The sequence below is a fragment of the Canis lupus genome, chromosome 9 (assembly GCF_003254725.2).
Source record: "Canis lupus dingo isolate Sandy chromosome 9, ASM325472v2, whole genome shotgun sequence".
Lineage (NCBI taxonomy): Eukaryota > Metazoa > Chordata > Mammalia > Carnivora > Canidae > Canis > Canis lupus.
The window spans coordinates 23,101,587-23,114,751 of record NC_064251.1 but is presented as its reverse complement, the minus strand read 5'-3'; the positions used below and the strand labels follow the sequence as shown (position 1 = coordinate 23,114,751).

Genomic DNA, 13,165 nt, shown 5'->3' with positions numbered 1-13,165 from the left:
TGAATAGAACTTGAATTCTAAACCAGAACTTTTGCTTAACCTCTTGTACTTGGAATATTGTTTAAATACATATTAAAAAAGGAAATGAGATTTGAAAATTCATCATTATAAATATCGAATATTAAAAACTGAGTAAGCATTTATTGAATGCTTGCTCCATAAGTGCATGATCCAATAATTTATTTGTTTAACCTTTACAATAACCACTTGAGATAAGTAGTATTATTATTTTACAGATGAACCTGAAATGTATACATCAAAGCTATTATGAAAGAGAAGAGGCTTGGGGATTAAGGCAGATTGGGGATTTAAGTGGAAGTATTTTATTCCTTCTGAGTTTATCTTATTTTGAATTATTGGGAAAGCCTCATGAAAATCTAGAGGGGAAGCCTGTCAACTTTTTGTAAAACATTTCATATAAATTCAAAGCTGTTAGGTGTTCATACCTCTGTACCACAGACACAAGCGTTTTAAAGACAAGGCAAACCATAGGTGGTAACTTGCTAAAGGAAGAAGGTTTATTGAATACAAAGAATTGACAACATTTTCTGTAGGGCAGTCAAGTGAGTCATCATATTTGTATGTGACATTCTTTCAGACGAATGGGGAAATACCACTATTGATTGCCCAGACGGTGCTTATATTTCAGTAACAGAAAGAAAATAAGATAGGCATTTTTCTTAGGCTTGCTCATTTTTCCAGACATAATGCTCTCTCTTCTTTGAGAGTATCTGGCAAATGCTCCCTCTTGTGTCTTAAATTAATTGTTTTGAGATTTCTCTTCCAGGGAGTGGAGCCTAGTAGTAAGTATTTTGCTTCGTTGGTCTACCTCCTCCAGAACTTTCTTAACCACTATGGCTTTGGCCAGATCTAAAAATTAAAATTTAAAAGGAGATTTTAGAGAGTTGAAAAAGGATAAATAAGATCAGGATAGCTAAAATGTGGAAGCAGCCCAAGTGTCTACCAAAGGATGAATAGATAAACAAAATATGGTATATATGCACAATGGAATATTATTCAGCCTTCAAAAGAAAAATATTCTGACACATACTATGACATGGATGAATCTTGAAGACATTATGCTAAGTGAAATAAGCACAAAAAGACAAATATTGTATGATTTCAGTTATATGAGGGACCTAGAGTAGTCAAATACTTAGAGAGAGAAAGAAGAATGGTGGTTGCCAGGGATTGGGAGGAGGAAGAAATGGGGAGCTATTGTTTACTAGTTATAGGGCAAGATGAAAAGAGTTATAGAGATGGATAGTGTTGCTGGTTGTACCACAATATAAATGTACTTAATGCCACTGAACTGTCCCCTTAAAATGGCTAAGACAGTAAAGTTTATGTTCTGTGTATTTTACCACAATGAAAAAATAGAAAAAAAAGGTTGAATAAGAAATTATATCAGTTAAAAGAATAATAGGATTTTTAATAGGATGGACTATGCAGTAAGCACAAATAGATGAACTTTTGGTGAATTTTGCTTTCTTGGTTGGTTAAAAGCATGGTGACATATTACTTTGTTTAAATTAACACATATCACTAAAGTTAGACACCCAGCACATGCTGATATATGTACTATAAACCTTTATCATATCTACTCTTACTAAGCCCTGGGAATATAAAAACAACCAAGCTGGACATTACAAATGAAACAGCACAGCATAAAAACAGAATTTCATTTTAATTACCTTTGACTTGATTTCCCACGTTTCCAGATCCATAATCTTTAGACTTGTAACCTCCAGACTTGCAAGCCCTGTGAACACACATATTGTTGGAAACTCACAAAAGAGAGTGATTTAGAGAGAACCTCTTCTTCCTTTCTTTTTTTTTTAAGATTGTCTTTATTTTAGAAAGAGTGAGTGAGTGAGGGGGTGGGGGGAGCAGAGTGAGAGGGAGGGAGAGAATCTCAAGCAGGCTCCACGCTCAGCACAAAGCCCCATGTGGGGCTTGATCCCATGGCCCTGAGATCATGACTTGAGCTGAAATCAAGGGTTGGACACCCAACAAATTGAATCATCCAGGAGCCCCTAGACAGAACCCTTTCTATTCTAACTTTGCTCTTGCATTTTCTTTAGCTGTTTGGTGAGGACAGTTGCAGTGGGTTATACAGCTGGAACTATTCTGCTTTAGTATCAAGAGGTGATATTTTTAATTGTCATACCTTTCATACAGGGCTTGTCCCATTTTGGTTTTGTAAGATGTTGATAATTTGTATCTTGGTGGTCATGTGTTAGGTTTAACATTGAGCATTCATGATTATAAATGCAGTCATGTCAGTTTATGGTCACTTTCCAGGGATCTAAGCATCAAGTGGATTCACTACAGGACATCTTCCCTGTAAATTATTTTACCTACCCATCATCTCCACCGATGAGGAGGCAGTAGGTCTCAATTTCCTTTTCCAGGTGGACCTTGATGTCGAGCAGCTGCTCATACTCCAGCTTCTGGCCCTCCGTCTCGGTTCTGACCTGGTGCAGCTGCTCCTCCAGGGCCCCGATCTGAGCCTGGATTTGGGCAAGCTGTGTGCAGTAGTTGCCTTCGGTCTCAGTCAGGGAGCACTCCAGGGAGTGTTTCTGTCAGGAAACAAGAAAAAAACCTGAGATGCATACCCCCTGAGATGCATACCCCCTGAGATGGGTATGCAGAAATTTGCTCTGATAGATGACTTTCTTCTCTTGTTAATTTTGTCTACAATTGTGTTTGATTTTACATAGTTAATAAGACTCTGACATTCTCGAAAAGGAGCACATCTCTCTTTTTGGTAGAATGAGCTAGAGATGTTAGTGTTGCTGTTTTAGCTGTTCTATGTAAAATCCTATTCTTGTGTTCTAGGTTAATTACATAAACAGACATGGAGATATATAGATATATATATTTTTTACCATGGTTAAGGGCTTTAAAACCGAATGGCACATATTTAAAATGATACCCCAGGAGATGGTGAGAATTTGTCCTTTTCATACCGTGGCTAAGAGAGATTGAAGTTCAATTTCCAGTGTTTGGAGGTTGCGCTTCATTTCCGTCAATTCATTCCTGGCTGAGGTCGTGGCCCCGACGTCCTCAGAGATCTGCTGTTGCAGCGAAGCGCTCTGAAACAGTAGAAGGGAGGGAACAAATCTTAGTTTTGTGACCCTCACAAATCCAAAGGGATCTTTTTTGGGGCAAGACTCACCTTCTCGTTGAACCAGGCCTCGGCGTCCCTGCGGTTCTGCTCAGCCAGGGCTTCGTACTCGGCCCGCATGTTGTTCAGCAGGACGGTGAGGTCCACCCCGGGCGCCGCGTTCATCTCCACGTTCACGTTCCCTCCCGCCGCGCACTGCAGAACCTGCATTTCCTAGAGGCAGAAAACTGTGCAGCTCAGAAATGCGGGGAATATTGTAGAAAGCCTAGAGGGTTAGCTTTGAAAGGGTTTTTGTAGTTCATCTGGCTTCACCTCCTGGGCTGGGCAGTGACCCTCCTCTACTTTTTATGTTTCCCATCTCACGAAGGAGCCTGCTTCATAAGGAGAGAGTTTTTAAATTGCTCCGGAGCTCTTCCAAATGGTGAACCAAAGTCTTGCTTTTTATTTTATTTTTAAGATTTCATTTATTTTTTCATAAGAGACACACAGAGAGAGGCGGAGACATAGGCAGAGGGAGAAGCAGGCTCCTTGTAGGGAGCCTGATGTGGGACTCGATCCCAGGACCTGGGGATCACAACCTGAGCCAAAGGCAGATGCTCAACCACTGAGCCACCCTCGTGCCCCAAGTCCTGCTTTTTATAACTCCAATTCGTGGGTTTTAGTTCTGTTGCACAGAAAGTCTTAATTCCTTTTTCAAATGAAAATTCTTAAGATATTTAAAATTAGAGGGCTGCCTAGGTGGCTCAGGTGGTTAAAGTCTGCCTTCGGCTCAGGATCTCCAGGTCCTGGCATCAAGCCCCACATCTGGCTAACAATTGAGCAGGGAGTCTGTTTTTCCCTCTCCTTTTGCTTTTCCCCATGCTTGTGCTGTCTCTCTCTCAAATGAATAAATAAAAAGTCTTTAAAAAGGTATTTAAAATGAATTAGCCATCATCTCTTGCTCTACTCATTTACAGGTGAAACGTCTCCACCTTGGTGGACTGATCTTCATTCCACTTAGTGAGCAGCTTTGATGTGTTCTTGACTCAGCAAGATGTTGAACACAGCATGGACAGGGTGGAGGGGCTGAGTCTGAGTAATTCTGAACAATTGGAATAATTATAAATATTTATGTTTATTTATTTGTTTAGACTTATAAATATATTCATTTATAATTAATAAAGGAAGCACACATCCTCCTCTAAAGAATCCTAACTGCTTAAGAACTTATTAAGCTTACACAGGGATATTACAGTGTTATAATGGTTCTACCTTGAAGTGGCTGGGTGAACTTGAGAAAGTTGCTTAACATCTTTAAATCTCATATTCTTATCTGAAAGTAGAGGATAAAAATCCTTGTCTAGTTGTTGAAAAGTGTGAAAGAACGATTAGTAAAATGACCAACAGTATACCTGGTGTATACATGCTAAATAAATGTTAATTATTATGATCATTGTCATCATAGTAGGAGTTGGAATATCAGTTTTGCAGTCAAAGTCCACCTGTTATTACATCTGCAGTGTGTGCTCTTGGGAGGTACAAGGTTGAGGTTGGCAGACATCGCCACTAAGACTGAGTATACTGAAATCATTTGGTTCAACTTATGTCTCTACTGCAGAAATTCTCCTCCCCACCCATGTCCTGGATTTGGATTGGTCCTTATGATGATTAATAATGAGATTTCCTTTCCCTCTTGCCCCAAGTCCCTTAGGTGATTCTAGCATTCTTTCCTCCCTGGTGGTCCCAAATCTTCTCTAGTACCAGATGTGGTTTTTACTTCCAAGGATTTAGTGAACATTCCCCTAGTTCAAGCAGAAAAAGACAAAAGAGAAGCATTTGGGTTTGTCTGTAACTGAGGCATTAAAAAAAATCGATGGCATTCAATTTGTCAAAAATTTGTTGAGTGACAACAATGGGCTATACCCATGCTTGAACCCATATATTGTTCTTAACTCAGTTATTTTTACAAGACAGGCTCATGGCTAATCAAGTAGCATTTTTAGCCTAACCTCCTGCTCTAAGTATTTGGCTTGATTATAGAAGCCTTTTGGCTGTTTAAAAATAGTAAATTATTTTCAAAGAATAGAGATCCCCATCCCCCTGGAAGACAGTGGTTCTAAAAGCGATCCCAAAGAAGTGGCTATATGATTTTTTATCTAGTTTCCAACAGTGACTGCTTTGAAGTATACTCTTTATTTGGAAGAAAGGATTTTGATACAATTTATTTTCAGTCTCACTATTTTTATAGACACACTTATTAAGAATATACCTTAATATTAAATGTATATATTTAATGTGTATACAAAGTAAATGTTTAAGTGTTTAAAGTCTGCCACTAATATATAGAAGTTTCGATCTAGTTTTCTTAGGATATCCTTTCAGTATATTTATTTTATGTAATTAGATGTAATCTCTTACCTGTCCAATTTTAATTTAGCTATGATTACCTAGCCAAACACTACTCTTGTAATGCTGATTAATCTGGAAAACAGGATTCTTTTTTTTTCTTTTCCCATGGGAAACTTGGTGAGAGAACTAGGGTGAATCTGTACAAACACTGCCATTTTTCAAGACAACTCATGCCTCATGCCTCTCTGACAATGGTTTGATCACTACCCATTTCTTATTTATTTTATTTTATTTTTTCCATTTCTTATTTAAAAGTCAAGCGCATTATCTTCTCCCAGATGGATGGTGTCTGCAGAGGGATAGCAAAATGCACATAGGCAGTTCTTACCTCCTTATGGTTCTTTTTCAGGTAAGTCATCTCCTCACTGAGGGTTTCATACTGAATCTCCAGGTCTGTTCTGCACAAGGTGATTTCATCCAGAACTCTGCGTAGCCCATTGACATCACTCTCCACACTCTGGTGAAGAGCCAGCTCATTTTCATACCTTAAGGAATATTAATGATTTTCTAGCATGTCATATAGTGGGAGAAATAGTCACCAATTGATGATCAAGTGCTAGAATCCTGGAGTTTTGAAGTGGCAGATTTGGCCACAAGAGACATTTTCAAAGTATATTGCATAATAATGGCTATTTTCTTTAATTTGAGGGATTTCTTTGGTAGAAAATGAACTAGAGGATTGGACATTGCTTTTATAGCAGTTCATAATTTATATTTCATAGCCAAAATATTAAAAAAAAGTAGTAATATTCAGTTTATTTTATTTCACATTCTGCTTGTTTTAAATCCAAGTGTTTTACCAGTGTTGAAATAAAAGTTGGTAATATTTAATGGAAGGCTCAAAAAATTAATTAAATTTAATGCTTTGTGTTAATTCCCAGGTATCTTTTTCACTCTTTGAGCCTACTTACTTGAGTCTGAAATCATCCGCTGTCAGCCTGGCGTTATCAATCTGCAGAACAGCATTAGCATTGCTGGTGGTGGAAGCAATGATCTGGAAATGGGGAATTTGACTTTTAAAGGGCAATTTATCACAACCATAAAACAAAAGTTCTTTTTAAGATTAGGGAATGGGAATAATAAAAAAATAATATAGTTACTAAGATAGTGACATTTTTATCATGAGGTTCACCAGCTGAATCTACTGAATGCTTATTTCCAATGCTAAATTGAAATTCCCTTTAAGAAATTACACAAGGTAGGAGTGCCTGGATGGTTCAGTTGGTTAAATATCTGCCTTCTCCTCAGGTCGAGATCCCTGGGACCTGGAATCAAGCCCCGGGTCAGACTCCCTGCTCAGCAGAGTCTGCTTTTCCTTCTCCCTCTTCCCCTCACTCTGCTCAAGCTCTATCACTCACTCTCTCAAATAAATAAAAATCTTTTAAAAAAAGATATCACATATAATGATGAGAAATGTTTTTAGTATTCAGTGAAGAAATGAAAAGAATGTTTAGAAATAAAAGTATGTAAAAATAATCATGAGGTGTAATTTCTTACCTGATTTTTAAGATCATCAATTATCGGGAAATATCTACTATAGTCGTGGTCAAGACCACGGCAAGAACCAGGCCCAAATTTCTCATACCAGCCCTTGATCTTCTGCTCCAGGTCAGCATTGGCCTCCTCCAGAGCACGCACATTCTCCAGGTAGGAGGCCAGCCGGTCATTGAGGTTCTGCATGGTCACCTTCTCGTTGCCCGAAAGGAGACCCCCCTCATTCAGTGTAAAGCCAGCACAGAGATTGCTTCCCCCTACATTTCCTCCTGATGAGCTGCCCCCGAAGGTACAAGAGAAACTACTTCCAATTCCAGACATGCTGCAAGTATTGCCAGCTCCAAAGCCGGCTGTCACGCCAGAAAGCCTGAGGGATCCTGCAGTAGGACGGGGGCAGGACCTCCTGGATCCACTGGAAAGTCGAAGAGACATGGTATCAGGGCAAACGCGTTGCACAGCTGTCTTGGAGAGAGCCAGAATGGAGTGCCTCCTCGTCTCCACTGCTTTGTTTGCCTTTTTATAGATAATTCTCAAGTGTGTTCTAGATGAAATTCTGCCTACATAAAGTAAAACATGGCTTGCCAGCCTCAGCAAGTCAGTGTAATTGGATGATTTTTCCTAATTAGTAACTAACTTAGCTGGGCTCCTTTCTGTAGGAGGGCAGTTGCCCTCAGGTTGGTGGTTATCTGAGAAATGGGTCTGGGTGGAGCAATGTGTTTCCTTGATACATTTTTAAATTGCGAGTGAGTCATTCTTCACTTATGTCCTTAGAAGATAAGACTCATCAGTCCAGCACACAGTAAAAATCTGGCTTCATGGTTTGGGGCTATTATGCTAATAGATATTGACGTTTCTGAGACTTTTCTACTTTTTTTTTTTTTCCACAGTTCTTTCCACATAAGTAGAGAACAGACTTGTAACTGTTATTCCCCTAAATGGTCCTTCCAATCACTGGTTTTCCCCTCCTTCTTGGCACTGTTTCTAATGGGAAGTTAACTTCCATTTTGGCTGACATGCATCATCTTCTGTTGACACTTACTTAGGTTTGGGGATAGTTGTCTTCTCTTATCCATTTTGCAATTAGGAACACACCCCTAATTGCTGTTATGTGTTGTGGGACTTCGGAAGGACATTAACATATTTCCTGACCCTGCAAAACCTGAGGCAAACCTGGCAGGAAATATTTCCTCTTTTTATTTTATTGTGGTTTAGTTTAGGTCAAAGTTATCAGTAGACTATTTACTGGGTGTGGATTCCCATATATTTATTGAAAACCCTGAATATTTTGGAAATTTTTGAGACATCTGGAATTTGACTTGTGGACAGAATTTCTCTGAATGCTTATTATGGGTGTGAGGCTGTTACAGAGTCATTCGTTCCTTCATTTAACAAATACTTATTTAAAACCTGTTATGCGCCAGTCACTGTTCTGGGCACTTGGGATAAGTGGAATCATACATTATTTATCTTTTGATGACTGGCTTATTTCCTTTTTTTTTTTTTAAGATTTTATTTATTTATTCAGAGACACAGAGAGAAAGAGAGGCAGAGACACAGGCAGAGGGAGAAGCACGCTCCTCGCAGGGAGCCCGATGTGGGACTCGATCCCAGGTCTCCAGGGTTGTGCCCTGGTTTAGCAGTGCTAAACCACTAAGCCACTGGGCTGCCCATGGCTTATTTCCTTTAGCAAAATGTCTTCAAGTTTCAACCATATTGTAGCATGTGTCGGAATTTCTTTTCTTTATCAGACTAAATAATTTTCCATTACCTGTATATACCATATTTGGTTTATCCACTCATTAGTTTTTTTTTTTTTTTTCCACTCATTAGTTGATAGACATTAGGGTTGAGTTCACCTATTGGGTGTTGTGAATAATGCTACTACAAACATGGATGTACAAATATCTGTCTTCAAACTGTGGAAGGAGCCTCGGTGTCCATTGAAAGATGAATGGATAAAGAAGATGCGGTTTATGTATACAATGGAATATTACTCAGCCATTAGAAATGACAAATACCCACCATTTGCTTCAACGTGGATGGACCTGGAGGGTATTCTGCTGAGTGAAGTAAGTCAATCAGAGAAGGACAAACATTATATGGTCTCATTCATTTGGGGAATATAAAAAATAGTGAAAGGGAATAGAAGGGAAGGGAGAAGAAATGGGTAGGAAATATCAGAAAGGGAGACAGAACATAAAAACTCCTAACTCTGGGAAACGAACTAGGGGTGGTGGAAGGGGAGGAGGGAGGGGGGTGGGGGTGAATGGGTGACGGGCACTGAGGGGGGCACTTGACGGGATGAGCACTGGGTGTTATTCTGTATGTTGGCAAATTGAACACCAATAAAAAATAAATTTATTTTTTAAAAAAACAAATATCTGTCTGAATCCCTGCTTTCATTTCTCATGGGAATATACCCCATGGTGGAATTACTAGATCATATGGTGATTCTATTTTTAATTTTTTGAGGAATTGCCATACTGCTTTCCATATTAACTCACTATTTTACATTGCTATCACTAGTACACAAGGGTTCCAATTTCTCCACATCATCACCAACCTTTGTTCTTTTCTCTTTATTTCTTTTCTTGATAGTGGCCATCCTAATGTATATCAGGTGGTATCTAATGATAGTTTCGATTTGCATTTCCTTAATGATTCATGACGTTGAGCATCTTTTCATGTACTTGTTGGCCACTGGAGTATCTTACCTAGGGAAATGTCCATTCAGATCCTATGCCCATTTTTAAATTCATGTTGTTTGTTTTTTGTTGTTGTTGAGTTGTAGGAGTTTGTTATATATTCTGGATATTAACCCGTTATAATTTCATTGTTAAATAGGTTGAATTTATCACTCTTTTTTATTTTTGGATTGTGATTCTTTTTTTTTGGGGGGGGGTCTGAAATAATTCTATTTTAGCACATTTTATTTTTTACATTTTTAAAAATTTAAGTTAAATTCATGATTCTTTTATCTAAGAAATGACTAATTCTCCAAGGTCATACAAATATTTTCCTATATTGTTTTCTAAACATTTACTCATTTTGCATTTCCCATGTAAGGCTTTGGTAGTTTGGAATCATTTTTAAGTATTCTTGTTTTTATTCTTTTTTTTCTTGTTTTTATTGTTTGATATAGAATCAAGTTTCTTTTTTTAAAAAAATATGGATAATGATTACTTCAGCATATTTACCAAATGGTACCATCCTTTCCCTGCAATGCCATGTTGTCATAAAGAAAGTGTCCAATGCCTCCTCAATAAAATCTTCATATAGGTGAGGGTTCAGTTGGTACTATTTTTCTATTTGTGTCAGAACCATGACATTTTAGTCACAATTGCTCCAAAATATAACATGATATTTGGTAAGGCAAGAACACCAACTCCACACCATCAAGTCAATGTTAAGTCAAATATTCTTTCTCCATTCCTCTTTTATATAAATTTTAAAATCAGCTTTTTTTTTTTGAGGGCATTGTTTTTTTAAAAATTTAATTCAGTTAATTAACATACAGTGTGTTATTAGTTTCAGAGGTAGAGTTTCAGGATTCATCAGCCTTATATAACACCCAGTACTCATTACATCAGGTGCCCTCCCTAATGCCCATCACTCAGTTATCCCATTCCCCAACCCCCCCTCCCCACCAGGAACCCTCAGTTTGTTTCCTATGATTAAGAGTCTCTTATGGTTTGTCTTCCTCTCTGATTTTGTCTTGTTTTACTTTTTCCTGGGTTTGTTTCTTTTAGTAACCAGAATCACACTGTATGTTTTGTTCTTTGATGTGCTTGTTGGAGATGTTCTCAGCCTAGCACACTCCTTTTATCCATTATATATTCCACAGAATTGTGTCACTATTTGGGTTGCTTCATTCTGCTATTATAATTATGCCCACTTTTGTGCACAAACTTGAGCACAGGGGCTGGGATTTGAGGGGAAGAGTGTCAGTTTGAATCCTTGTTGATCTGAGGTGAAGATGTGTTGACTTGGCAGTGAGTAGGTGTCTGGCAGTGCATGATAATTCTGGCAAAAGAGGGCTGAACTGTGGATTTGGGACCAACAGGCCAATGACATTGTGTGTGATGGGGATTTGGCTGATTTTGCTCCTCGTCATGAATTCCTTTAACTTTTGTTTTTCTAGGAAACTCAATCTCTCCTTCTACTCTGAATGAAAATCTTGCTGGATAGAGTATTCTTAGCTGCAGATTTTTTCCTTTTAGCACTTTGAATATATCATGCCACTCTTTTCTGGCCTGCAAAGTTTCTGCTGAAAAATCCACTGATAGCCTTATGGGGTTTCTTTTGTATGGAATGCTTTCCTTTCTCTTGCTGATTTTAAAATTCTCTCTTTATCATTGCTTTGGCTATCTTATTTACTTTGTGTCTTGGTGCAGACCTTTTTGGATTGGTTTTCTTGGGGGTTTTCTGTATTTCCTGGATCTGGATTTCTCTTTCAGAAAGATTCAGGAAGTTTTCAACTATTATTGCTTCAAATAAATCTTCTGCCCCCTTTTCTCTCTCTTCTCAACAAATGTCATGGAGAAAAATAAAATCAGCTTTTTATATACAATAAGATCCTAAGATTTGCCTTAAATCTAGAAAGATATTTGAGGAAAATTGACATCCCTATGATGTTGCGTATGTCTAGCCAAAAGATTGAGTATTATTTCCATTTATTGAGATCTTCCTTAATGTTCTTCAGTAGAAAGTTATGTTTCCATATGTGCTTTCATATCATTTTCTAGCATAATTTCCAGTTATTTATCTGATATTGTTGTTAAAGATATCTTTTAGAAATCACATTTTCTAGATAAACTTTACTACATAAGAAATACAATTGATATTTGCATAGTGATTCTGGTCACTTTTGCTACATTTTATTCTTTTCACCCCAGTTTTTGTTTTTTTCCAGATTTATTGAAGCATACTGAACAAAGAAAATTGTAATGTATTTAAACTGTACAATGTGATGATTTGATATGTGTATACACTGTAAAATGATTCTCATAATCAAGTTATTATCACATTCACCACTTCACACAGCTACCTTTGTGTGTGTGAGAGAGAGAGAGAAAGAGAGAGAGAGAGAGAGAACTGGTAAGATCTACTCTCAGCAAATTTCAAGAATGCAATACAGTATAATTAACTTTAGTCACCACGCTACATGTTAGATCCTCAGAACTTATTCATCTTATAACTAAAAGTTTGTACCCTCTTGCCATCCTATCCCATATTCCTACCTTCCAGTCCCTGGTAACCACAATTCTGTTCTGCATGAAAACATACATCTAAGAGTATAAAGTAAAACATTAAAGTCCTTCCTCACTTTTGTCCTCCCTCCTCTTCCAGGTGACTACTTGACTCTTCCAGATGTTTTCACCCTTCCAAATGGTTTTCTATGCATTTGCACACATATATAGCAGGTAAATACACAAATGCCATACGTGAATCATCTGTGTTATATGCACTGTTCTGTAACTTTGTTTACCTTACATAATACGCCACAGAGCACAAATAGGTGCCTAATGTTGCAGAAGCTGTTGGTTGACCCCCAGTTTTTAACTGGGCAATGGCTGCCCACAATAAAGACTACTTTCTCCAGCATTCTTTGCAGCTAGCTGTGGCTATGTCCTTAAGCTAACCAATGTGATGGAAGTGGGAGAATATGTGGCATGTTCTAGAGACTTTAAGAAGTTGACACAAGTCTTTGTCCCATCTTCTCACCTTCCTTTATCCTGCCAGCATGGGTGTGATGGCTGAATTGGATGGTTGAAGCTTCATCTTGGACCATGCACCAGGGCCACATCCTGGCTCTGGTAGAGTGGGAAACTGCAAACATCTTGGGTTTCTGATGATGTTCTGGTGCAAAGATGTCATCCTAGCCCTGAATGCTCTATCTCTGGAGTTTTATGTGTGAAAGAAATAAACTTCTAACAGTGTAAAGTCCTGTTATTCTGTTACTATTACTCAGAGCAAAATCTAATATTAAGTAATTTGTTTAACCACTAGCTTATTAAAGGACCTTCAGATTGTTTTCAGCTTATTGCTATTATTGATAAGGCTGAACTTACATTTTTCTTTAGGATAGATTCCTTAAAATGTTTTTGCCAGTTCTTTTTGGTCAAATTTATTAATTCATCCTTTTTAGCATAC

The 13,165-nt window shown here is 37.9% G+C and overlaps 1 protein-coding gene across 1 annotated transcript; it reads right to left on the bottom strand.

The window, feature by feature from the left end:
* Positions 1–496: 496 nt before the first annotated feature.
* On the bottom strand, positions 497–7,711 carry KRT25 (keratin 25). The gene is made up of 8 exons (XM_025440562.3): positions 7,016–7,711; positions 6,430–6,512; positions 5,847–6,003; positions 3,182–3,343; positions 2,973–3,098; positions 2,365–2,582; positions 1,695–1,762; positions 497–870 (listed from the first exon to the last, which is right to left on the bottom strand). Exons 1-8 carry the CDS (start codon positions 7,442–7,444, stop codon positions 761–763), a joined length of 1,353 nt encoding a protein of 450 aa, XP_025296347.1. The 5' UTR covers positions 7,445–7,711; the 3' UTR covers positions 497–760.
* Positions 7,712–13,165: the final 5,454 nt, after the last annotated feature.

What these genes read in the sequence shown, in the direction of transcription:
- KRT25 (XM_025440562.3), bottom strand. Translation starts at nt 7,444, where the DNA reads ATGTCTCTTCGACTTTCCAGTGGATCCAGGAGGTCCTGCCCCCGTCCT. An exon ending in TTCAATCTCTCTTAGCCACG is followed by an intron (nt 2,583 to 2,972) that starts GTATGAAAAGGA and finishes GTTTCCTGACAG; the next exon opens with AAACACTCCCTGGAGTGCTC. An exon ending in CTCATCGGTGGAGATGATGG is followed by an intron (nt 1,763 to 2,364) that starts GTAGGTAAAATA and finishes GTGTGTTCACAG; the next exon opens with GGCTTGCAAGTCTGGAGGTT.